This window comes from Rana temporaria, chromosome 3, assembly GCF_905171775.1.
Source record: "Rana temporaria chromosome 3, aRanTem1.1, whole genome shotgun sequence".
NCBI lineage: Eukaryota > Metazoa > Chordata > Amphibia > Anura > Ranidae > Rana > Rana temporaria.
The window spans coordinates 142,397,609-142,424,712 of record NC_053491.1 but is presented as its reverse complement, the minus strand read 5'-3'; the positions used below and the strand labels follow the sequence as shown (position 1 = coordinate 142,424,712).

Sequence of the window (27,104 nt, the reverse complement as noted above, 5' to 3'; positions counted from 1 at the left end):
ATTTGCTAAATGTAACTATATTTCTCCACTTAGAGGACCCTCTTTTCTTTTCTATACTCAGTTGTGACATGACGCTACTCTTATATCAAGACATCGCTTGTATATCAAGGCATAATTTATTAAAACATTTTGCTTGTCTTGCAAAACGCTCTCAAACCAAGTTACTCTCAAACCAAGGTTTTACTGTGATTTAAAATCAGATGGGTTGTTATCTGTTAGTTGCGCCCTTTGGGAATGCCCATTGTTTTTTTACACTGATGAATGTTCTTGGTACTCATATAAAAAGACATTTGCATTGTATGACACCAAGCAAGATACATATTCCCTACATACAGTCAGAATTACACATATGCGTTCCCAGCCCCTGCTATGGTTGGCACATCTTATAACCTGAACATTTCTAGCAGTGTACAGATTTCAACAAACAAGATCATAACTGACCAACCAAAACATTTGAGAGTTAAACAAGGGATCGTAATATATGTTAGTTTATAATCTTAATTTTTCCAATATGTTACTTTCATGCAAACTTTGCATAAGTATGTAATAATTATGTGGAGTTATAGTAATGTAACTGTTATTTATACCGGTAGTATTATCAATAGTAATATATCTGCTATACATGATAATTGTTGTTTTATATATAAGTAAGGACTTTTAATTTTCTCTACAAAACAAGAAATAATTTGTTATGCAGTTTAATGTTATAAGAATTGCAAATAGACGATATGTACATCTATATGAGTCTTGTTGGAACTTACTCGTTAGATATGTTTGTATATGATTCTTTATATACTAATAAAAATTATTGAAACAAAAAAAGATCATAACTGACCTAACAGGCAATATCTTTCATATTTTGAGGTTTAGGAAATCTATGCTCATTAAGAATTATAAGTCATACTTCCATGTATTATTTACAACCTTCTGTTCTAGTTGTTCTGCGGAGAAGGCCAAAAGAATTGCTTACACATTTTTTCCCATTGCCTCTTGGCTTCCTATGTACCGAATAAAGGAATGGATCGTCAGTGATATCGTTTCTGGAATCAGCACTGGCCTGATAGCTGTCCTGCAAGGCAAGCCATTTACTTTCATCATTTAATTCAAGGCTATATTTTAATTGTGCTTGTTGAATAAAAATCCAAATTTTATGTATAAGAAGGTTATTGCTAATATCAAAAGTGCTTTTTAAGAGAAAGGTCCAGTGCATTCCAGTACGAGACCAATGCAGGCGCATGCATGTTTCTATGCATAAGGTCACTTCTAATTGTGCCTTAGCGTGGGCAGTGGCATGGATGCAAGTGTGTTCTCAGCACTGCTATTAGTGCCAAATGCCTGTTATAAGTTGGAATGTGACATGGACAAATTGCTGAGTGATCTTCAGCTGCCTCCCAATTAACCTGTGACCTGACCTGTTACTTCTGCCACCCAACATGTCCCTGACCTGTCCCTGGATTTTTGTCTACCTGTTGTGATCTTGGCCTGTAATTCAGACTTTAATTCCTGCTTTTGTTTTTCCCTTGGCCTTGTTCATTTATGCTTAAGCTGACACCAAAGTTGTACATTATAGATGTTGTTGGTAGGTGTGAATTTTGTACACATTGTGGTGGAGCACATTTTTATAAGTAGTATTTGAGGTACTTTTCAAACAGGATCACAGTGATTGGAGTTTTTTCCCTGCAAAGATTTAGGAATATATTTTTCTTTTTCTGGACTGTGATATTATTTTCAAAAAATGTCACCATTTGGACTTTCAAGCCTATCTCAATTATTATTCAGCAGCTTCACATTTTTGAATTTTTATTGGTTTCCTTTTCAGAGGTGGTTTATTCACTTAAAGGGGGATTTGTTTGTGTGTTAACATTCTGTGTTGGCACCAAGGTTTACTATTATTGAATACATGAAAATGGTTACAGCCATAAATACAAGAGGATAAATCTCCACCATGACTTCTCTTTTCTACTATAAAACCAGAGCAGGAACTCAGCTAGTATGTGTTACTAAACTTAGAATGGCCCCCAGGTAGGGATGAGCCAAACACCTCCATGTTTAGTTCCCAGCAGAACATGCAAACAGGCATAAAATTGGTGCGAACACTGTTAAAGTCTACAGGACGTGAATGTGAAAAATCAAAAGTGCTAATTTTAAAGGCTTATATGCAAGTTATTGCCATAAAAAGTGTTTGAGAACCCGGGTCTTGCCCCAGGGGACATGTATCAATGCAAAAAAAATGTTAAAAAATGTACATTTTTCAGGAGCAGGGATTTTAAAGTGAAACAATAAAAATGAAATATTCAGTTAAATACCATGCCTGGGGTCCCCTTAGTCTGCCTGTAAAGTAGCGCATCTTTGCCATGTTTATAACAGTACCACAGCAAAATGACTTTTCTAAAGGAAAACATTTAATTTAAAACTGCTTGCGGCTGTAATGTATTGTCAGATTCCAGCAATATAGATAACAATTGTTGAATAACCCCTCACAGTTACTCTTGTTGGACGCAGGAATATCAAAAATGTTAAATATATGTATATCAAAATGTATATAAAAAATGACATGCCCCTTTTAAACAGGGGCAGAAAAATTGGGCCTTTGGTTTTGGTGGTGCCAGAACAATGTAATCCCTCACAGTTACTCTTCTTGGGTGCAGGAACGGGCCCTGCTTAACTAGTATTTCAAAAATTTAAATGACAAGCCCCTGTTAAACAGGGACAGAAAATGTGGCCTTTGGTTTTGGTGGCGCCAGAACATTGTAAGCCCTCATAGTTACTCTTGTTGGGCACAAGAACGGGCCCTGCTGTGAAATATTATATGAAAATTGTAATTACATGCCCCTGTTAAAAAGGGGCAGGAAAATTGGGCCTTGGGTGGTGGTGGTGCCACAACACTGTAACCTCTCACAGATACTCTTGTTGGGTGCAGAAATGGGCCCTGCTGTGAAATATTATATCAGACATTGTAATAACATGTCCCTGTTAAACAGGGGCAGACAAATTGGGCCTTGGGTGCTGGTGGTGGTGCCACAACACTGTAACCTCTCACAGATACTCTTGTTGGGTGCAGGAATGGCCCATGCTGTGAAATATTATATCAACAATTGTAATTACATGCCCCTGTTAAACATGGGCAGAAAAACTGGGCCTTGGGTGGTGGTGGTGGTGGTGCCCTAAACCAAAATTATTGTTGGAAGCTAGCATCATCAACATTGAGGAGGAATGGGATAGTCAGCATAGGCAGTTTTCAAGGGATCCCAGATCCATACTAAATTAAATCAGTTACATCAACATCAGTTGCTTGATAGCTGCTGATCCAAGACTGATTTATTTTCATGAGTGAGAGCATATCAACAGAGTCTGTGGACAGGCACACTCTTTGATCCATTATAAACCCTCCAGCAGCACTGCATGTGCTTTCAGAAAGCACTCTGGATGAAGGACAGGCCAGTAGCTCAATTGCATATTAAGCAAGTTCTGGCCAGTGGTCTATCCTGAAGACCCAGTAACCCAGTGGATGCTCTGTTGGAAAGGTCTCCTAGTCTGCTCTTGCCCCTAGATATTCCTGCACCATATAATGCAAACGCTGGCTATGGTCGCTTGAACCGATCAGACCTTGGTGCTGAGGACTGAAAAATTGTTCAAAGGCATCGGTCAGCTGCCCACTTTCTCCACCGCTCTTCCTCTGACTGAACGAAGCCTCAGCAATCCATTGTCCAGCACCAGGAAATTGGAACCTCCCAAGGTTTGGAAACCTTTCTTCGAGGCATCCTAAAGATGTTTCATCCTTTGCTCCCTCTGCAAAGGCAGGATGAGTTCTGCAACTTTAGTCTTGTAACATGGATTAAGAAGGGCTGCCAGCCAGTAATGATCCCTATCCTTGATACCACAAATCCTAGGGTAATTTCGCAGGCTTTGCAGACTCAGGGAGGCCATGCAGTGTAAGTTTGCAGAGGCATTCGATTCTGAGTCCTCTGGGTCACTAAGAATCACATTATCCGTAACTACCTCCTCCCAGACACTCCTTGGGTTTCTGGGGACAGGAAACCATCCCATGAAGACTGTGGCTGTGTGTTATCCTCTACATCCACGCTGACACAATCCTACTCCTCTTCTTCCTGTGCATTTGGTGGGCCTGCATGAATGCTATCTGGATAAAGGGGGCTTTGAGGGGAAAGGAAGTCCCCCTCTTTCTCCTGCTGCCTCAAGTGCCCTGTCCATGATTCCACAAAGCGTGTGCTCCAGCAGGAAGACTAGAGGAACATGCATGCATTGTTTCTGCTCACCATCCTTGCTGCCTCCTCAAATGGTGACAGGACAGTGCATGCATCCTTGATTGGTAGTCACTGGTAACACCCCTGCCCATGCCTGTTGGACCATGAGTCAGCGGTACAGTAATTTGAACCTTACTGCTGACCGCCCCGTCCAACGAGGCCAAAACATTGCCTTCCACATGCTGGGAGAGAACTGGAATGGCCTTCCGTGAAAAATGGTGTTTTGGAACCTGCCACTGAGGTACAGCACATTCCACTAATTCATGAAAGTGGGCAGAGTCTACTAGCTGAAAAGGCAGCAGTTGCAGTGCTAGTAATTTAGCCAAGCTAGCATTTAGACGCTGAGTATGTGGATGGCTGGGACCGAATTTCTTTTTACGGTTCAGCAACTGGGATAGGAAAAATTTCCTGTTTTAATAAATTGGTGGTGTACTGCTAGCAGATTGGCTGCAGGTACTTGGGACACCTATTGCTATACCTTCATTCCTCTCAGTGCAGGCATTTTTAGAGGACTAGAGGTATAGTAGGGTTGGAGATCCCAGATGAGGAGCAAGGAGAAGTCCGCCTTTTTCTATGATGTGGGTCTTTCAAGTGCTGTTGCCAATGGACTGCATGGCAGGTGGTCATATGTCTGGTCAAGCATGTGTTGCCCAAGCGAATGCTGTTCTGGCCATGCTTGATCTGCTTCAGACATAGGTTGCAAACAGCAACGTGTGATCTCCTGCACACGTGTCGAAATAGGCCCACACCAAGAAAATTTTAAAAGTCAGCGGGGAGTCAGCAGTGCCCTGAACCTGTGGAGCTCTGCGATGTGATGCCATAGGGGGGCTGCCCTTAAGCTGTCCCCTAGAGGACATCCTGCCTTGTTGGAGTTGGAATATATACCATATTTTCTGGCATATAAGACTACCTTTTACACTTAAAAAAATGCCCAAAAATCGGGGGTCGTAATATACGCCGGGTATAGAATGCTGCCCGTTGGATGTCAGCCCCCTGGATGCCTGCTGGATGTCCAGTAATACTGTATGTGGCTTCGCTGAGCCAATCCCGGCGAGTGATGTATTCTATTAATGAATACAGAGCTTGGTCGGATTGGAGTAACAACCTCTGCCAATCCGAGCAGGCTACATTCAGTAGCCTGCTCGGATTGGCTTTAAGAGAGAGAGGCACTGGATGATGATGCTTCAGCCTTTGCTAATCCAAGCGGGCTTTGTATTCATTAAAAGAATACATCGCTCACCATACTTCATAGGGTAAATCCATTCACTGATCTACCACTACTATACATCCTACTGTTTGACTTTGAGGTCCCAGGCACCCAAGAGGAACACGTGAATCTGGGACATAGGACAGGGGGGTGGTTGTATTACTAGTGAATTTTACTACATTTATTAAATTAATTTTGTTGGACAATTCCCATAGACTGTAACCCAAAAGTGGCATAGGTTTGGTTAGTGAAAATTCTACTTTCCAGAGGTGTGGCATTCAAAAGATCTCTGTCTGTGTTCTTTGTGTTTTTTAATGTTTCGAATGTTTTTTTTTTTTTAAATGGTTGCCTCAGAAGGGGGTGTAGTCTGATACGGCGAGTATAAATAGGAAAAATAGGGGGTCGGTCATCTTATACGCCCAGTCACCTTATACACTGGCAAATACAGTATATATATATATATATATATATATATATCTTATACTGTATATATATATATATATATATATATATATATATATATATATATATATATATATATATCTTAATACACCACCTGAAGTGTATTAAAAACTGTACACACTGTATTAGATACTATGTACACTGCATGCACTGTATTAGAAACTGTACAACAGCTTCACTGTATTGTATACTGTGTACACCACCAGAAGTGTAGTAGAAACTGTACATACTGTATTAGATACTGTGTAACCCGCCTGATGTGTATTAAAAAGTATACACCACCGAATGCACTGTAAATATAGGCTACACTGAATGCGGAGTGTATATATATATATATATATATATATATATATATATATATATATATATATATATATATATGTCGCACTACCCCTGAAGGAGCTGCTGGTTTAGATTTGGGCCTGCCGTTACCTTACTGTTCCATATGCTCATTTTAGGGGTTCCCTTTGAAGAGTTTTCCATAAGAATGTCTGCACCAAACACAAAGTCTCTTTCAAGGGTTTTATTAAACAAAGTTCTCCAACAGAGGGGTAGAGGGATATGAAAAGACTCAGGTACTTTTGCTTTGCAGATCACGGGTACAACTTAGATGCAGAGGATTAACTCAGCTCCACACTGGATTTCAGCAACCACCAGATAGGCCTACTCTCAGCGGCCTAGCAGCTGGTGCGAAGCTCGTCAAAGTCTCTGCCACAGACTTGATAAGTGTCGTCAGGCCATCCCACGATCTTCTGCCACAAGATTGTGTAACCAACTGCACACTTGGTATAGTTCCAACAAAAGTTACTCAACTCACGGTGCCAAGAATCTTTCAGCCGGACCGGCAGCACAGTGAGGAAAATCTGCCAGGGTACGTCCATCAATTGAATCCCACTGGTTCAGCTTCCTTCCGTAGATAAGGTAGCAAAGGACCATCCCTGGATCAATAGGCCCCAGAAACTCCAGACCAGCCGACCCCAAGGCTACGAAACAGCTCACACATCCCTGAGGCCAGGAGGGCCATCAGGTCGGGATCGGAAGACGAACCCCACCAAAACGGCGTCTGTCCCTTAAGTACCCCTCCCCAGAATGCACAGCGGGTTGACCATGCCCCCTGAGCCACTTCTGGGAGAGAGATACCCAATACATCCTGTCTGTTGCCTTTCCAACCTTGACCTGTGGTGACAGCGACACCCACCGTCAGGGGGAAACTTGTGCAACCCAGCTGAACTGAAACAGAACCAACAATTTAGAATAATTATTCTGAGCCAAACTACTGCTCAGACAACTATAATTTAACACATAGCGCCTACTTAATGGGAGCATGGCGCTACATATATATATATATATATATATATATATATATATATATATATATATATATATCAAATACACTGCCACTAACTGAATAACCTGCCTGCTTAATCTAACTCAAGCTATCTCTCTGTCCACACCAACAACACTACACACGGCTGCTATGTAAGCAGCCTTATATAGTGTGGTGCTTGGACTTGGTCCCCCTTTGGCCAATTATGGCTCTCTCAGCAGAGTGCGCTGTGATTGGCTAAAGCATTCAGGTCAGGTGCATGCTTTGGCCAATCATCATACAGCAATACACTGCGATCTTGCAGTGTATTATGGGGATTTCCCCAGCGCTCTAATTACCTGAGAACACCCCATAATGTTCGCTGTTCTGTGAACGGGCGAATACCCAATGTTTGAGTCAAACTTATGTTCGATCTCATCCCTACCCCCAGGTCTATAATAGCTGGCTCTCCACCTGTCCATATACAGTACATGCTATTGCTTGTCGTTAACAAAGACCAAATGAATGAGCTGTTTCTAATCATGCACAAAATATGTAAAATGTACATTGTTATGGAAAAAGAGAATTGATTTTACTGAATGTTCTTTTCATATTGCAGGTCTGGCCTTTGCCCTGTTAGTGAATGTTTCTCCTGGATATGGACTTTATGCAGCATTTTTCCCTGTCATTATTTATTTCTTCCTTGGTACATCAAAGCACATATCAGTTGGTGAGTAGATTCCTTTATATAAGCATTACACAAGCAACCACAGCCAAGGAGATTTTGAGAGTTTTAAAAGTGAGAACTTTCTCTGCATATCCATAGCACCCAGCATTTGTAACAATTGGCCTGTATTGCAATCTAATAATAGTCCAGTTTAAAATAAATCTAAAGCCAAAATGTGTTTTTAATCACAATAGAGTAGGGAATGTTTAAATAATGTTTTGTTTTTTTCATTCTCTGGTCCATTTTTCCTTGACTTTCTATCTCAAAACACAAGATGAAGTCCCAGGATCAAGTGTCTCCATAGAAAGATGTACCCTTTATTCCTGTTCCAGTGACAACTCATAGGGATTCATTTACTAAAACTGGAGTGCAAAATCTGATGCAGCTTAGCAAAAAAAAAAGGTTTTCATGTCAAAGCTTAATTGAACAAGCTGAAGTTAGAAGCTGATTGGCCATCACCAGATTTTGCACTCTCCAGTTTTAGTAAATTAACCCCGATATGTTAAAGGCACATTTGCAGTTTATTGGTGTTGCCAGAAGCTCATCAGCATTATCCCCCTGTTGATGTTACTACTGACATGGGTCAAAGTCCTCACTGACTAAAACCATATTCTTTTAGGTCCCTTTCCTGTCTTGAGTTTGATGGTTGGAACAGCTGTACTCCGATTATTTCCCGATAATCCTTCTGATCCAGACATTGATGAAAAAAGAGTCGTTGTGGCAGCTTCTGTGACAGTACTTGCAGGAATCTTCCAGGTCAGTGCTAAAACATGCCTTATTGGAATATTTGTCATCTTTGCTTTATGGCTAAAATTATTGACCAATTTATTTTTCTTAGCTGGCATTGGGACTGCTACAAGTTGGATTTATTGTCATCTATTTGTCTGATTCCCTGATAAGTGGCTTTACAACAGCTGCCGCCATCCATGTTTTGATATCACAGTTAAAGTTTTTATTGGGTTTAACAGTTGAACCATTCAGTGGACCTTTAGCCTTGTTTTATGTAAGTAAATTTATTCATTTATAATATTTTGTTTCCCGCTAAATGTGTTTTAATGTCTACTGCTATAGATAAATATACCAATACAAAAAAAATACTGAGAAACACTTTAACATGTTGTACTGCATCTGGGTAAGCAACCAGATTACTCCATCTATGTGTCACTCATGACAAGAGAAACACAAGTACACATAGCGTAATTCCGTAAACACTTTCAATTTATTTAATAAAAAAGAGAGAGGTAACCCCCCTATATACTTTAAGTTATACTCACAAACAAATGCTGTGCATCAGGCCTCGTACACACGACCGAGAAACTCGACGGGCGAAACACATCATTTTCTTTGTCGAGTTCCTTGTTAGGCTGTCGAGAAACTCGACAAGACAATTTTATCCATTTCCGTCAAGGAAATAGAGAACATGCTCTCTTTTTGGCTCGTCGAGTTTCTCTACAGTTTCCTCAAAGAAAATGTACACACAACCGGTTTCCTCGGAAAAAAAATATCTCCCAGCAAGTTTCTTGCTGGTTTTTGCCGAGAAACTCGGTCGTGTGTACGAGGCCTAAGCGCTTCAATAAATAATCCTGTCAAAGACAATCTCAGCTCTCACCACCAGATGGATCACTTCATACAGTGGCGTACTTGGGTTGAGCTGATTGCTAGTAGACAGGATGGATGGCTGCGTGGTCCTGCCTTAAATTAAAATATTTTGAAATGCACTTCAATTTTGTAAAGCCAGCACAGTGCATGCTTTCATTCACATGAACTAATTGACAATATTCATAATCACTTGCACTTGTAAGCCTAGGTTCACATTGGAGCGATTTGTCATGCGATTTGGGAAATCAAATTGCATGACAAGTCACAGCCTATTGGAGGCAATGGCACGGTTCCAATCTGTGTGAAACTGATTTGCACTAAGGTGAAAAAACACCTGGTAATCACCGGCCCTCCAGGCCCCCGTTTTACTTACCTGAGCCAGTTCATCTCCTTCGCGCGCTCCCGCCACCCTCCTCTCCACGGAGTCCCGGCTTTGATTGGATAGATTGATAGTAGTGCAGCCATTGGCTCCTGATGCTGTCAATCAAATCCAATGATGCAGGCGCCAGGGGTTGGGGCCAAGTCATAGACTCGGTGTCTATGGATGCCAAGTGTATGACTCAGGAGCCCACCCGCAAGGTAACCCCCTCGGGAGAGGGCTTCTCCAAGGGAGTTATCTAATGTGGGGAGGGGCCGCAAGAGCCGCCAAGGCTGCACAGTGGAGGTAAGTATGACATGTTTTTAATAAAAAAATAAAAAAAAGAACACATGATCTGAATATCGTACGACAGATCGTACGACTTTTTTCACTTAATAGTCGCAGGTAGAAATTGAATAGGTTATTAAAGTCACAAAAATTCTCGTATGACTAGTGATGTCATGTGTTGTAATGTATTTGTATTGTACTTTCGGATATCAACTGTACTGACTAAACGAAAATTGTACGATCTGGCATCGTACGAGGAAAATTTTTGTGCTTGTCTGATCGAATAATATCGGATGAACTGTTGTGATCGGCTCTCGTAAGTAGTGTACACACGATCCGAAATTCATACGATTCATCCTCGAACGATCGTTTTCGTCCGCTATTCGGATCGTGTGTATGGGCCTGTAGTGTCACTTTATTAAAGAAGAAGTCAACAAAAGCCAGGTTTAAGGCTGGTCATAAATGATCTATATGTTGACAGATTCCAGCTCAATTGGTCCAAATTTGAGCCTAGGAGTTCCCGCGAGCACCACCTGGCTTGGCAAAACCCGTATCATTTTTTCTCCTGCAAGGCAAAAGTCATAATGAGCTAATATGCTGTGCATATTAGCTCATTATGAAATACTTACCTAAATACTTAGAACTTACCTGGTTCACGCCGAGCGAGATATCATCTTGCCTCGGCGTGTCTTCCGGATATAGCCGCTCCAGCGCTGCTGGAGCAGCGATGACGTCACTCCCGCGTGGGAGATTTAAATTCGGCAATGTCCAGCGGCTGCCGGTCCTTTCGCCGTAGAACCCCCGTGCGCATGCGCCACTGGCATTGCGAGGGGAATATCTCCTAAACCTTATTATAGGCTTACCTGTAGGTAAAAGTAAAAAAAGTGGGTTTACAACCACTTTAATACACCACAGAGATAAAATGTTACATAACAGAAGGGAGTTTCAGATGTCAAGATAAAGGAGATATGTTACATGGGAGCTGGTGAGAGAACAATGGACTGGCTGTACAGAAAATTAAAAGAGAAGTATTGACATTTATACTCACTTATGTGGATGCAGCATCGATCCAATGCTGCATCTGTTCCCCGCCGGCTCTGCAGTGAGAACTGAGCACTCAAACACCGCTGATCGCTCAGTTCTCCCCTCCACTCTAAGCAGAGAGCCTTAACTGTAAGTCAGTGGCTCTCTGCTCGGCCCCTCACTGGAGCACTGGGCTATGGAGGGGGTGGGAGGGGCTAGCTCAGGCTCTCAACAGATCACTTAGGCCGCGTACACACGACCGGTCCAAACCGATGAAAACGGACTGAAGTTCAGTTTCATCGGTCCAAACCGACCGTGTGTACGCCCCATCGGTCTGTTGTCCTTCGGTCAAAAAAAAGAGAACGTACTTTAAAATCAAACCGATGGATGGCTGACCGACAGGTCAAACCCGATGGTTAGTACACAAAAGCATCGGTTCAAAACCCGCGCATGCTCAGAATCAAGTCGACGCATGCTTGGAAGCACTGAGAGTCTGAGCCAGGTGGGTCCAGACCATATGGTCAGGGTCTTTTAAGAGTCTGGACCGGCTGAGTGATGTCAGCCGACAGCTGACTTTAGCCCGCTGTCGGCTGAAAACATAGTAGCTTTGACTATACTTCGCCTTTAAATTTCACTGTTGCAGAGAGATCATATAACTGCTTGAAAATATATGAAAATAAATGCATTTGCTGTAGTTCCTATGTAAAGTGGTATAAAAACCCAAGAACAAAAATGTATTATATTGCAAAATACTAATTCTTAGATGTGGTGAGTCAGCCAGTAAGTCTGTAATTTTTCAAGTTCCTTTAACAGACTAAGCTATCCAGCAAAAGTGGCAGTTAGAGGGTTGAAGACAAACAATTTATTACTGGGAGGGGTACTTACATTGGTCAGCTTTTATTCATTTATGTAAAACCTTTATTCCAAAAGGAAAAAAATAACTGGACAGTCAGTACATATTAATGTAAAAAAAAAAAAAAAAAGCTTTTATGTTCTTAAGTTATTTGCTTCTTTAGCCATTGAACTTGAACTAATATGAGGGTACAGATATTTGCTGTAATCTACACTTTAGAATGCATATTTGTAACACTGCTGATTTTGTTTTACAGACTTTGGAAGGTATCTTTACCCAGATTACAAAAACAAACATTGCAGATCTTGTTACATCTATTATCATCATGGTTGTAGTTTTTGCAGTGAAAGAAATTAATGATCATTTTAAAGCAAAGATTCCTGTACCAATCCCAATTGAGGTTATAATGGTAAGTAGCACAGGGTCGTGGGCTACCTTTATAAAGAAAGATATCTCAAAGTGAGTGACAGACAGTGAAACTGGAGCTACCACAATTTTGTTGTACTCTACATTATTGCAATTACTCTTGTTCTGAATCCATAAGATGGTGGGAATGATAGAATTAAAGTGGAAGTAAACCCTCCTATTGTTTTCAGCCAAGGAAGCTGCCATCTTGGCCTCTATTTAATCTGCAACTGCCACGATGCTGCACATGTGATCAGTTATGAAACCAGCCATTGGATGGTTTGACAGTTTGGTTGAGAGCACAAGCAAATGTGACATCTAGCATTTCCGGCATGCCGGGAATGTTAACTGTTTTTTTAAACTATCAAATAGATGGGTTTACTTCCGCTTTAATTACTTGCTTGTCCATGAGGACATATATATATACCGTATCTATCGGCGTATACCACGCACTTTTTTGCCCTGAAATTCAGGGCAAAATCGTGGGTGCACGATATACGCCGATACCCGCTTCCCGCACCGAGTTTGAACTACTGCGCCGGCATATACCGAACGCAGTACACTCGTGTATAGTCAGGCAGGCGCGGCTCCTCTCGCAGTCACGTCCTGGACGTACAGGACGCACAGGACGTGACTGCGAGAGGAGACGAGCCTGCCCGACTATACACGAGTATACTGTGCTCGGTATATGCCGGCGCAGTAGTTCAAACTCAGCGCGGGAAGTGGAGATCGAGCGGAGAGGACACCGCAGAAGGATGCCGGACCCGACGAGGAGGACACCACCGAAGTCGCAGACGGACGCCGGACCCGACGAGGCCGCCGATGGACGCCGCGCAAGACACCAAAACTGTAAGTACTAAAATCTTTTTTTCACAGGAATGCGGGTCCACTTTAGGGGTGCGCGCTATACACCGGAGCGCGCAATACCCCAATAAATACGGTATATATATACAGTATATATAAAAGATGCTAGGAGCTGACAGCCCCAGGCTCTATTTATAACTAAAATATGACTTTTCAGTGTACTGCCCGTTAACACTTAGGATTGCCTATAACATATCTTGCATATTTTTTATTTGTTAGACTGATGAGAATCAGCATCATAGGTTAAACCAAAATAATATTATGGAACATGTTTATAAAAGGTAAAAAAATATATATCTTTATACAAGGGCTTTACCGAAAGTAATGCAAAAATGGGCCATCCTTGAGTTCTTGATGAAGGACAATTCATGTTAGTGGTCACAGTCGATGGTCTCCCATTGCATGGTTTGTCTTCAGTGTTGGTTTCCACTTCTTTAAAGTCTTCATCCATCTTATGGATGTTGTCTCTGTAAACATTTTATAGCCTTCTGTAAATGTTGAACAGCCAGCATCACTCCTTTGTCAAGAACTCAATTATTGCATGTTGCTTCTGCTTGAAATACATTATTTACTTACAATGAAAAAGTGTTAGGCCTCGTACACACGACCGAACATGTCTGCTGAAACTGGTCCGCGGACCAGTTTCCGCGGACATGTTCGGTCGTGTGTAGGGCCGACCGGACAATTTTCCGGCCTAGCGGACAGGTTTCCAGCGGACAAAAGTTTCTTAGCATGCTAAGAAACTTGTCCCCTGGAAGCCTGTCCGTTGGACATGTCCGATGGTCAGTACGACTCATCGGACATGTCCGCTGGCCCGAAATCCCGCGCATGCGTCGAATTGATTCAACGCATGCGTGGAAGCATTGACCTTCCGTGTCAGAGAACGTCGGTATCGTCTACGTCACCGCGTTCTCTGTCCATGGGGATTTTGGTCTGATGGTGTTTACACACATCAGACCAAAACCTCCGAGCGGACATGTTCGCTCGTCTGTACAAGGCCTTAGTAGAGAGGAAGAGTTAGGCTGGGTTCACATTGTTGCAAATTGAATGCGGGTTTCCCAACTTCCAACTCCTGATACTGCTGGACCTAAGCGCGGCTTTTGACACTGTAGACCACGGACTACTACTGGCTAGGCTAGCTGAAGTAGCCGGAGTCGCTGAAGGTGTTTTACCCTGGTTCTCCTCCTTCTTGGAAAACCGATCACAAATAGTGAAACTGGGGTCTTTCACTTCTGAAAAACGTACGGTGTCATGCGGAGTCCCTCAGAGATCTCCCTTATCGCCCGTATTGTTTAATATCTATCTTCGCCCTCTCTTTGAAATTATCAGTAACCAGAAGTTACTTTACCACTCCTATGCAGATGACACACAACTGTATTTCCGCATCTGCAACACAAAGGATCATTCTCTTGGACTAGAGAAATGCCTCACTCTAATAGATAACTGGATGACAAACAGTTATCTTAAACTCAATGGTTCGAAAACAGAACTTCTGCTGTTTCACGCTAACCGGAAAAATCACCCCGAGTCAACATGGACTCCCCCGCCCATTCTAGGTAAAACTATAACCCCTAGCACCAAAGTCAAAAGTCTCTGAGTCATTTTAGATACCTACATGACAATGGATGCACAAATAGGGTCAGTAGTTAGCGGATCCCACCATCTGCTGCGCCTACTACGCAGACTCACGCCCTTTATCCCGAAAGAGGACATTGCAGTCGTGGTGAGAACAATCATCAATTCCTCATGGGGCCCCATGAGGAAGCGAGTTTTCGCGAAACCAGTCGGGCGGAACGTGTGTGTCGCATCGGATCACCCCCCGTTGAGTGCACTATTCCTACCTATTGGACGGGTTGTTTTTGGATTGCTTCCGGCCGGAGCTCCAATCTGACATGCCTATTTTACACTGCATCCATGTAAGTGTGTTTTTGTCTTCTTTTAAATAAATGTTATCTATGGTATCACACTATTGCGGTCCTTCTATATTTTCCATGGTATTCGTTATCCAAGTTTTCCATCTACTGGTTTGAGACAGGGATAGACGTCAGATTCAGCCCATCTACATCCCAACTACCACAGGGTTAACTTATACGCTTTCTGGGGTCTTCTTTTAATTAAGAGACCGCCGGTTTTCTGGTAAGCAGACACACTATTCTTATGGTGGAGGATCTCTTTCTATTGGATTGTCACTATTGAGTATGACCGACACCTGTGGACTGTTTTTATTTTCTTCTTTCACTGCACTGGTGAACAGGATCTACGTTGTTTTTTCATAGACTACGTTTATTTCCACATTTTTTCTATTTTCATGTTTTGTAATATTCATGGACTATTATTTGTGTCACGATCTTCAGGATTGATTCCATTTTTTTGAATTTAGCGCATCTTGTTTTTCTTCTCTGTGTGTACATTTTCGTTGAGGAAACTGTCGAGAAACTCAACGAGCCAAAAAGAGAGCATGTTCTCTATTTCCTTGACGGGAATGGAGAAAATTGGCTTGTCGAGTTCCTCGACAGCCTAACAAGGAACTCAACGAGGAAACCTATGTGTTTCGCCCGTCGAGTTCCTTGGTTGTGTGTACGAGGCTTTACTCTACCAACACATTTAATTTATAAGGTATGCTTACTTTTTCATTACTTTTGGCACACCTCATTGTTGCCACACCTCAATCATTCTTGTAAACTGGTGGAAAAGTGGTGGAAATGTTGCTGCAGTATCGAATGGGGTTTAGTGAAATCATAAGTTTACCTATTTACATAAATAAGCCAAATAATGCTCAGTAGTTTATTATTAACTTTTGCAAATACAGTTGGTTGTAATAATAATGAGGGAATCAAGGTTCAGAGAAGAGGATACGGAATGATGTTAACATCAGCAAAATCTTGTAAATTGTTTTCTTTTACCTTTCCTGTCTACTTTGCAGACAGTCATTGCAACTGGCGTTTCATATGGATTTAATTTTCAACAAAAATATGGTGTAGACATTGTTGGGAAATTAGAGAAAGGGTAAGATACATTTTATCTGTTTAGTTCAGACAACTGTAATTATTATTATTATTATTATTATTATTATTAATAATAATATTATTGGGTCAATACTATACTATAATCGTGTATTTTTGTATCTGTTTTTGTTTTTATAAATGAGATCTATAATCACACAACGCTTACATTTTTTTAACACCAGCATTATAATAACAAAAAAAAACAATAATTATTTTGAAAATCCAATGTAGGCTTAAAGCGGTGGTTCACCCTCCTTGACATCATTATACCATTACATTCGGCATCGTAGCGCGAGCTACGGTATGCCGGTCTTAAATTTTTAATCCCCGTACTCACTGTGCTATCGATCATTGAAGTTTCCGACTCCCGCGGGGAATGGGCGTGCCTATGGAGAGGGAGGATGATTGACGGCCGGCTCTGGCACGTCACGCTCCCCGAAGACAGCCGGAGTAGGTCTCGGCTCTTCACGGCGCCTGCGCACAGGCTATGCGCAGGCGCCGTGAATAGCCAAGCCTATTTCGGCTATTTCCGGAGGAGCGTGACGTGCCAGGGCCGGCCGTCAATCACCTTCTCTCACCATAGGAACGCCCATTCCCCGGAATCTTCAACGATCCATAGCACGGTGAGTACAGGGATAAAAAATGTAAGACCGGCATACCGTAGCTCGCGCTACGATGCCGAATGTAATGGTATAATAAAAAAATATTTTTTTTTTTTTTTAATAGGGTGAACCCCCGCTCTTAACTAAAAAAATCCCCTGTTCTTGAGTGTATCTTTTTCCACAACTAACATGCTCTGCAGCTTTACATGTGCTCATTCCTTTGGTCTAACTTCTGACTTCTAAGGACTATATATCCCATGGTGCTTTGCTGATCTTAAGTAGTGATTCCTGTGCTGTCCCGCTTACTAAAACTCCTCCTCTTTAGCACATCTGTAGTTTAGAAAGCAGGCTTTGGGAAACATGGGACAAAGAAATGTATATTCACAGGGCATTGTGAATATTTGTCACAGAATTCAAGAAAGTACCGTATTTATTGGGGTATTGCGCGCTCTGGCGTATAGCGTGCACCCCTAAAGTGGACCTGCATTCCTGTGGAAAAAAGATTTTAGTACTTACAGGTTGGTTGTCTTGCGCGCCGTCCATCGGCGGCCTCGTCGGGTCTGGCGTCCGTCAGCGGCTTCGGTGGTGTCCTCCTCGTCGGGTCCGGCGTCCTTCTGCGGTGTCCTCCCCGCTCGATCTCCGCTTCCCGCACTGAGTTTGAACTACTGCGCCGGCATATACCGAGCGCAGTACACTCGTGTATAGTCGGGCAGGCTCATCTCCTCTTGCGGTCACGTCCTGTGCATCCTGTACATCCAGGACGTGACTGCGAGAGGAGCCGAGCCTGCCCGACTATACACGAGTGTACTGCGCTCGGTATATGCCGGCGCAGTAGTTCAAACTCGGCGCGGGAAGCGGGTATCGGCGTATATCGCGCACCCACGATTTTGCCCTGAATTCCAGGGCAAAAAAGTGCGCGGTATACGCTGATAAATATGGTAAATGTGTGGGATTCATCAAAAATCACGTTTTCAAAATTCAAGATTGTTGAGATTAACAAAAGTAGGCTAGAAATAAATAAAAATACAATGTAGAAATGAAAATATACTTTTATATATATTTATTAAATTTTGAACACTTATCTGTCACTTGGCATTGAGTACTGCTGCTAAGATTACTGTTACCCACTTGAGAACTAGCATGTTACACCTGTTCCTGTACAGGCCATTATTTAGTTTTTAGTGCTAGATAGTTTGACTGACAATTACTCTGTCATGAAACACTGTTCTCAAATAAATTATATATATTTTTAGACAGATACATTTTTATTTTGGTGTTTTTTATTTGTATTTTTTATTTTGCAAGTAAAGCAGACCAACAATTTGAAAATAAAACTGGTCCCCTTATTTTTCAGATATACAACATAGCAAATAAAAACATTAGGACAGTGTCACAATTTTGAGGAAATTAATAAACATGCCAGTATTGAGGGGTTACAATATAGAGTTTGGTAAAGGTGCACAAAATACAGTAAATGTATAGGTCATACACATTAGTATCAAGAGCTGAAGGGGCTAATTTAAAGTTTATATACAATGGGAGGATGAAGATGAACAAGGTTAATGTGCAGGATAAGGCTGGTGAAGGTTTACTATACAGGTTAGATCAGAGACAGGATAGAGCTGACATATACTGTAGAGGGGTGGATGACTGTCATCCTGCCTTCAGGAGTGTGCCTTCTATCTAATACCAAACAAAAGTTTTTTTGTGGAAACTAATGTTAAATTGAGTACATATCAAACCTCGCCTTTAAAGATTTTAGAGATGCTTTCCTCTTATGCCTTACCATTCTGAAAACATCCCTATTATTATTATTATTATTATTATTATACAGGATTTATGAAGTCATAGCAGTTTTCTTTCATTCCCAGCAATGTTTGCATAGATAAGAATATATTGTTTGTACATGGACAATTAACTGGTTATAAAACAGAACATGAAGAGTAGTTGTATACACATCAAAATTTGCTATGACTAAAGCAGCCCATAGATTATTCCTTTTTTTTTTTATTGCTCACTCAGCAGGTTGATGAAAAAATGATTTGATTCCAGCATCCTTTGTGTTCTGATAACGGGAAGACTTCCCTGCCATCAGGTTACACTGATCAGCACTGCCAGCTATAGAGTTGATCAAATGGCAAAAATACGACAGGAAGTCAATTGGTAGACTCAGCCTGTCCATGCAGGGACCACAATTTGACTGGTCCCTGCTGAACTGGCACATTTTCAATTCATGTATGGCCTGTTTAAGGGAGTGTATTCTGTACAGTACAGTAGAATATGTTGTTTTTAGTCCTATTTGCTTTTGGTGTTTGTAAACATTTTCATTCAATGGATTTGAATGCAAAGTTTTGCAGCCCCATTTCATGTTCCAGCACCACCGCATTTGACATGGTATCTGATATATCTGATTTATTAGAAATAGCTAAACCTAGCAAAGTTTCCATATTTGGCTAAGCCACCATTTGCGTTGGATAATTGTCTCACAGTAAGGATAAAAGTCAGCATTCCTTATTAGAACTTTAAGCTCTCTGCCCTGTCTGATGTCTGAATAGTTATATCCAAGAATAGAAGACCATTCCTGTTTTGGCCTATATGATGGCATTTTAGAACCACTTACCGACCAGCCACCGCAGTGGCTCGGCCGCAACATGGCTCGGCTGGGCGAAACGATTTTATGTTACGTTGCTACACCCTGTGGCCACTAGGGGTGCGCACGCCACCAGAGGCACGTGTGTGTGCCAGCTCTCGGTGCCGATGCGAGTGCTTGATGACCGCCGGGCACCTGCGATTGCTCGTGACAGAGCGAGAACCGGGAGGTGTGTGTGTAAACACACACACACCTCCCGCTTCTTTCAGGGGAGAAATGACTGATTGTCTAATCATACAATGTATGAACAGCGATCTGTCATTTCTTCTAGTCATTCCCATCCCCCCTTCAGTTAGAACACACTTTAGGAAACATAATTAAAGGGATTGTAAAGGAATTTTTGTTTCCCTTAATAGCTTCCTTTACCCTAGTGCAGTCCTCCTTCACTTACCTCATCCTTCGATTTTGCTTTTAAATGTCCTTATTTCTTCTGAGAAATCCTCACTTTCTGTTCTTCAGTCTGTAACTACACACCGTAAAGCGAGGCTTTCTCCCTGGTGTGAAGAAAGCCTCTTGAGGGGGGAGGAGGCGAGCAGGAGTGTCAGGACGCCCACTAACACACAGCTCCTTTCTCTATCTGCAAAGTAGAGAGTGTTCTGACACTCCTGCTTGCCTCCTCCCCCCTCAAGAGGCTTTCTCCACACCAGGGAGAAAGTCTTGCATTACTGTGTGGAGTTACAGACAGAAGAACAGGAAGTGAGGATTTCTCAGAAGAAATAAGGACATTTAAAAGCAAAATCGAAGGATGAGGTAAGGAGGACTGCACTAAGGTAAAGGAAGCTATTTAGGGAAAAAAAATTACCTTTACAACCCCTTTAACCCCTAGATATTTATTACAGCAAAAACTAAAAGATATGGTGTTTTTTTCAAAATTGTGGCTGTTCTCTTGTTTATAGCACAAAACATAAAAACCGCAGTGGTGGTCAAATAGCACCAAAATAAAGATCTATTTGTGGGGAAAAAAAGGATGCAAATTTTGTTTGGGTACAATGTCGCACGACTGCGCAATTGTCAGTTAAAGCAATGCAGTGCCAAATTAAGAAAAGTGCTCTGGTCAGGAAGGGGGTAAAAATGTTCATAAAAAAATAATGTTCTTTAGCAGGGAACATACATTTTGCTGAAGCTCAGAGCCACTGAGCAGCAGTAAATCTTTAGGCTGTCAGCAGAGCAGCCACTACAAATTTGGTGCGGTGCCTAAAAATACAGAGCAGCTGAGTGTGTGCAGAGCAGGATGAGACAGGGTATTACTAAATTTATACAGTATAGGCATTTATTTTTAATGTTCTACATACCTGCAAAAGAGACCAGCCTGAAGAGATCTAGAAGGACTTAATTTTCGGACTAAAGTTCCACTTTAATTTCCACAGTAATAATTGTGGTGGCTATGACAAACCCAGAATTTTGTGTACCTTACTGTATTTGCTGCATAGAAAGCCAATGTTTACTATTCATGTTTTCTACATATAGGTTTATGCCTCCGATGGCTCCAAGCATTTCAGTTTTTAAAGACTGTGTAGCAGATGGATTTTCAATTGGAATTGTTGGCTTTGCTGTAGCCTTTTCTGTGGCCAAGTCTATTCTGTCAAACATGACTATGTTATCAATGGAAATCAGGTATGTGAATTGACAGTTACATAAACATGTCTCTAGCTTTTTTTTATCTAAATGTTCAGTTTTAGTTTATTTAGGTACCAGCCACATCACACTTCATTTTATGTTTGATAAAAAGTCTTGTGACAATTATAAACGTCCAGCATTAAAGAAAAAGCTTAACTAACTTTAACTGTTAAACATGTTCCTTACATGCTACTTATTAATGGTCGAAATGTAAATCTTTCATTAATATTAATTGCAATTTTGAGAATTAAAAACAAAAACGTAATCTTTTATAAATATTGGCTTTAGCTTAAAAAAATTTCAACTTGCCATCTATTAAATCTCCTGCCCTTGTTGTTTTAACTTTGGATAGTAAAACATTATTTTTCTGCCTGTAAATCCCTTAGTAAGTCATTTTCTATATTATTCATAATCAAGTTACGATGATGAGTTTAGATTTATATAACTTTTTTCAATTGCTATTCACAAGAGTTAAAAGTCATACTTCATTGTAATGTACGGTATTTATTTGAATCTATTTCATAAACTTGCAGGAACTGGTGGCCTTTGGATTAAGCAATATATTTGGTGGCTGTTTTAGAGGATTTGCTGCAAGCACCTCACTATCGCGATCCGCTGTGCAGGAAAGCACAGGGGGTAAAACACAGGTAAATGTGTCCTCATTGATAATCCCACATAAAATGATCTTTGTTAGCTTATCTATGTATTGACTTATCTAAAGTGCTTGATTATACACGTATAAAGGGCTAGATAGAAATATACATATAATATTGTAAAAGCATCTGTGACACAAGCCATTATAGTCAAAAAGTTTTTTTGCCAATCGACTTTCCAAATCATAATACATATATGTAACTTTCGTTTGTGACAAATGGCCCTAGCCAAATAAGATATTGTGCTAAAACTGTAGGTAAATAAAGATAACCAGAAGACCTTTGCTAAGTTGAAGAGTGGGTTTAATAATAAACAGAGGGGATTCCCTCTTTGGGAAATTATTCAGTAATCTTAAACTGGATACACACTATACATTTTTTTTTAAATGTTTTCCTTTAGATTTACCAAAACCATATATATGAGGTCAAACCTTAACAGTTTAAGTTTGTATGCAATCAGGCAGGCCCATGCACTACAAGCTTTTGTACAGTGTGTATTCAGCTTAAAGTGACACTAAAGGTTCAAATACTGTATATATTTTTTTAAATAACAAACATGTCATACTTACCTCCACTGTGCAGCTCGAGCTGCACACAGTGGCCCCAATCCTCGTCTTCTAGGGGCCCTCTGCGGCTGTCTCGGCTCCTCCCTGCTTCTGATAGCCCCCTCTGAAGCGCTCTCCCAAGGGGGGTTACCTTGTGGGCACGCTCCTGAGTCCTGTATTCGGCATCCATATCTGCCGACTACAGAAACTTGGCCCCGGCCCTTGCATCATTGGAGTTGATTGACAGCAGCGCGAGCCAATGGCTGGCTGGGCACAAGAAGAGCGTGACTTTCCAGGGCTCAGGTAAGTTAAACGGGGGGACTGTTGAGGACCATAGATGCAGTGGTCAGCCAAGGAAACAATGCAGCACATTTGAAAGACACATCATGCTTATATCCCTTAACATCAGGAGATACCCAGCAGTGCTATCAGCACAGAACTGGCAGAAACCAGTGGGACCCAGGTACACCCATCTACTGTTCGGAGAGGTCTGGCATAGAAGAATTGCAGCCAAAAAGCCATACCTCTGACATAGAGGCCCAGATTCTCAAAGACTTACGACGGCGTATCTCCAGATACGCCGTCGTAAGTCCGAATGGCCGCCGTCATATCTATGCGCCTGATTCATAGAATCAGTTACGCATAGATTTGGCCAAGATACGAGCGGCGTAAGTCTCCTATGCTGTCGTATCTTGGGGTGCATATTTACGCTGGCCGCTAGGTGGCGCTTCCGTTGATTTCCGCATCAAATATGTAAATGAGCAAGATACGCCGATTCACGAACGTACGTACGCCCGTCGCAATTAGTTACGCCGTTTACGTAAGACATACGCCGGCGTAAAGATAAAGCTGGTCTCTAGGTGGTGCAGCCCATGCAAGGTATGGACGTCGGAACAAGCGTATCTTTTTACGTCGTTTACGTAAGTCGTACGTGAATGGGGCTGTGCGTAGGTTATGTTCACGTCACAGGCATTGAGCCGGCGTATCTTTGGGCATAAATACGACGTGATACTGAGCATGCGCGCACATGCGCCGTTCGTTCGGCCATGCATCTACATGGGGTCACGCTTAATTTAAATACAACACGCCCACGACCTGCCTACTTTGAATTACGCACGCTTACGCCGGCCGATTTACGCTACGCCGCCGTAACTTAGGACGCAAGTGCTTTGTGAATACAGCACTTGCCTCTCTAAGTTGTGGCGGCGTAGCGTAAATAAGATACGCTACGCCCGCACAACGTAATGCCGCCCTACGTGAATCTAGGCCAGAGACTATGCACGAAAACATAGGAATTAAGGTACAGAAAAAATTTAAAACAATTGGCTGCAGGATGAGGTAGTTTGATATACAAAGGGCTGGGGAGAGGTACAATGATGAGTGTCTGCAGGCAACGGTGAAGCATGGTGGAAGTTCCTTGCAGGTTTGGGGCTGCATTTCTCCAAATGGAGTTGGAGATTTGGTCAGGATCAATGGTGTCTTCAAATTTGAAAAATCCAGGCAGATACTTTTCCATCACGCCATACCATCAGGGTGGAGTGTGATTGACCCCAAATTTATTCTGCAGCAGGACAAGACCCGAAACATACAGATAATGGGCCAGATCCACGAAGCAGTTACGCTGGCGTAACTATTGATACGCCGCGTAACTGCTATGTTGCTCCGGCGTATCTTTGTTTTGTATGCCGTCGGATCTAAGGTGCATATTTACGCTGGCCGCTAGGTGGCGCTTCCGTCGATTTCTGCGTTGAGTATGCAAATTAGCTAGATACGCGAATCCACAAACGTACGTCTGGCCGGCGCATTTTTTTTACGTCGTTTCCGTAAGGCTTTTTTCGTCGTATAGTTACCCCTGCTATGTGAGGCGAATCCTATGTTAAGTATGGACGTCGTTCCTGCGTCAAATTTTTAAAATTTTACGTTGTTTGCGTAAGTCGTTCGCGAATAGGGCTTTGCGTAGAATTACGTTCACAGTCAAAAGCATTGGCTTGTTGCGGGTTAATTCGAGCATGCGCACTGGGACACCCCCCACGGGTTTTTTCAGAAAAAACGTAATTTACATTGGGTCAAGACATATTAACATAAAACACGCCCCCATCTCATCCATTTGAATCGCGCGACCTTACGCCGACACAGTTACACTACGCCGCCGTAACTTACGGCGAAAACTCTTTGAGGATACGGAAAATACGATGGAAGTTACGGCGGCGTAGTGTATCTGAGATACGCTACGCCGGAAGGAACAATGCGCCGCGCTACGTGGATCTGGCCCAATATCATTAAGAACTATCTTCAGCATAAAGAAGAATAAGGAGTCCTGGAGTCCTGGAAGTGATGGTTTGTCCCCCACACATCCCTGATGTCAACATCATCGAGTCTGTCTGGATTTGCATGAATATACAGAAGGATTTGGGGCAGCACACGTCCAGAGAAGGTCTGTGGTTAGTTCTCTAAGATGTTTGGAACTACCTACTTGCCACAAATTTGTGACAGTGTTGCGTTGCAAGTCTGTTAACTTGCTGCACATCACTGGAAAGTTGAACACCTGAAGAGCACTTAAAGCACAAGTTCAAGTGGATAATTTTCCAATTTGTAGCAAATTTGCATGCCAAGTCTCTAGCAAGAGCAAAGTTGCAATTGTGAGTCTACACCAAGAGCTCTGAAAGTCCTAGAGCATGAAAATGCTGCCACAGTAACCCCCTGTTGTGGGGAGGACTATTGCACAACATATCTAAACCAAAATTTGCAGCAGACTTGAAGAATGTTTGTACACAAAGTTTTTGTGGAGTAATGCAATGCAGACTTGCTGCAATTGTGAAACAAACATGTGAAGCCTGGCAAGTCTAGCAATAACTAGCAAGTAATTTTCAAACTTGCAGCACAATTGATTGCTATCTGGGTACCTGTCAAGTTCCTTAAAAAAATGCACGAGTGCAAGTGTACCTAAAAGAATTGATGCTGTTTGACAGCAAAGGGTGGTCTCACCAAATGTTGATTTGAAATTAATTTCTCTTCTGTTCATTTACTTTCCATTTTGGTACTTGATAAAAACAAACTATTAACACTTCTATTTCTGAAAGCATTGTTAATTTACAGCATTTTTAACAACTGCCTACAACGTTTGCGAGACTAATAAACTGTCACTGAGCAAAAAGTGATATAGAAAGCTATAGTAGCTCATTGTATCGCTGCTTCTCCTCTCTCCCCTGCGATCAGAGAGTGATTGCCTTAGGGAGAGAGAAGTGCAGGCAGTATAGCAGAACAGAGCTCTAGACTACCTCCTTCCCTCAGTTTAGCTAGGCCCAAGGGGAAGGAGGGAGAATGCAGCTTCACAGGGTCAGACCAGTCAAATATCTGAAGCTAATGTCCGCTCTATATTATGGTGCAGATAATATTTAATAGAGTGCAGAAACTGTAACAAATTGTAATTTGAGGCTCCTCACTTGTTTATTTGGTAGACCCTGTTAATTTAACTTTTTTATTTATTTTTTTACACTTTATTTCATGGTGGGTCTGGATATGGTCAGTGGAGACCTGGTCCAAACTACCCTTACAGCTGTTCAGCAACAGATCACTGTAGTCAAACAGCAATAGATCACTATAGAAGTTATGTACTGCTGCAAATAGAGGCTGGACAGAGCTGAAACAGCTACTGTCAGAAAGTGTGATGATGTCACTACTCCTAGGATCATTGTGTTTACATTCAGTTCTACAGCATGCTTTTACGAAGTGATCTGTAGATGGATTGGAAGCCTGAAGTTGACCGGGGCTGCTCCTGGGCTGGATGTTGGGTCCCAGCTAGGGATTATAACCACTGAGTCTGGGTCCCATTGTAAAATGGCCCATGAGACTGAAGCCTCGTACACATGACCGAGGAACTCGACAGGCGAAACACATCGTTTCACTCGTCGAGATCCTTGTTAGGCTGTCGAGGAACTCGACAAGCCAATTTTCTCCATTTCCGTCAAGGAAATAGAGAACATGCTCTCTTTTTGACTCGTCGAGTTTCTCGACAGTTACCTCTACGAAAATGTACACACGACCGGTTTCCTTGGCAAAAAATATCTCCCAGCAAGTTTCTTGCTGGTTTTTGCCGATAAACTCGGTCGTGTGTACGAGGCCTCAAAGTGGTTAAGCAAGGCTAAAACCCTTACTTGTATTAGTCATAAATTTGGTTACTATCCACTTATTTATTGAGATATTAGAGTTCTATTAGACCCCCAATTTTGCCTCTGCACAGATCATGTTTGATTAGCTATTACTCCAGTATCGTAGTCAGAAAATTACCGCTCTGAACACAGAAGTGACATAATACATGTTGCTTTCGGATTTATTTGAGTCCAGGAACCACTTCAGGCACCACTGGGGAGGGATCTCTAAAACAGAGATCTAAAAATCCATACTAAGCTCAAGACTGCAGTCCTCGAGCTTGCTTTAACCCATTGACATTTATAAAGATACCTTGGTAGACAAGGCATTAAAGAAATTATATTTGTAAATACATCTAGTATGACAAATTGGCTTTTTTATATTAACTTCTAGAAATGTACTTGACAGGAGAACTGGCAGAGGGAGCTCCAGAAGTGAGAACCTAATATCATTTAGAGCTAGGAATTTTGCACTGGTAGTTTTCAACCATAATTACCCCATCTAATATAACCCTGTGTTTGCATAC

General features: G+C 41.8%; 1 protein-coding gene across 1 annotated transcript in view; it reads left to right on the top strand.

Annotated features, from left to right (window-relative positions):
- Positions 1 to 27,104, top strand: part of LOC120931782 (chloride anion exchanger-like) — a 51,680-nt gene that overhangs the window by 6,307 nt on the left and 18,269 nt on the right. Inside the window, 10 exon segments of the mRNA XM_040343547.1 lie at positions 937 to 1,076; positions 7,860 to 7,970; positions 8,587 to 8,723; positions 8,806 to 8,970; positions 12,345 to 12,497; positions 16,281 to 16,363; positions 21,082 to 21,182; positions 21,185 to 21,228; positions 21,765 to 21,878; position 23,962. Of these exon segments, the coding sequence (XP_040199481.1) occupies positions 937 to 1,076; positions 7,860 to 7,970; positions 8,587 to 8,723; positions 8,806 to 8,970; positions 12,345 to 12,497; positions 16,281 to 16,363; positions 21,082 to 21,182; positions 21,185 to 21,228; positions 21,765 to 21,878; position 23,962 (1,049 nt within the window).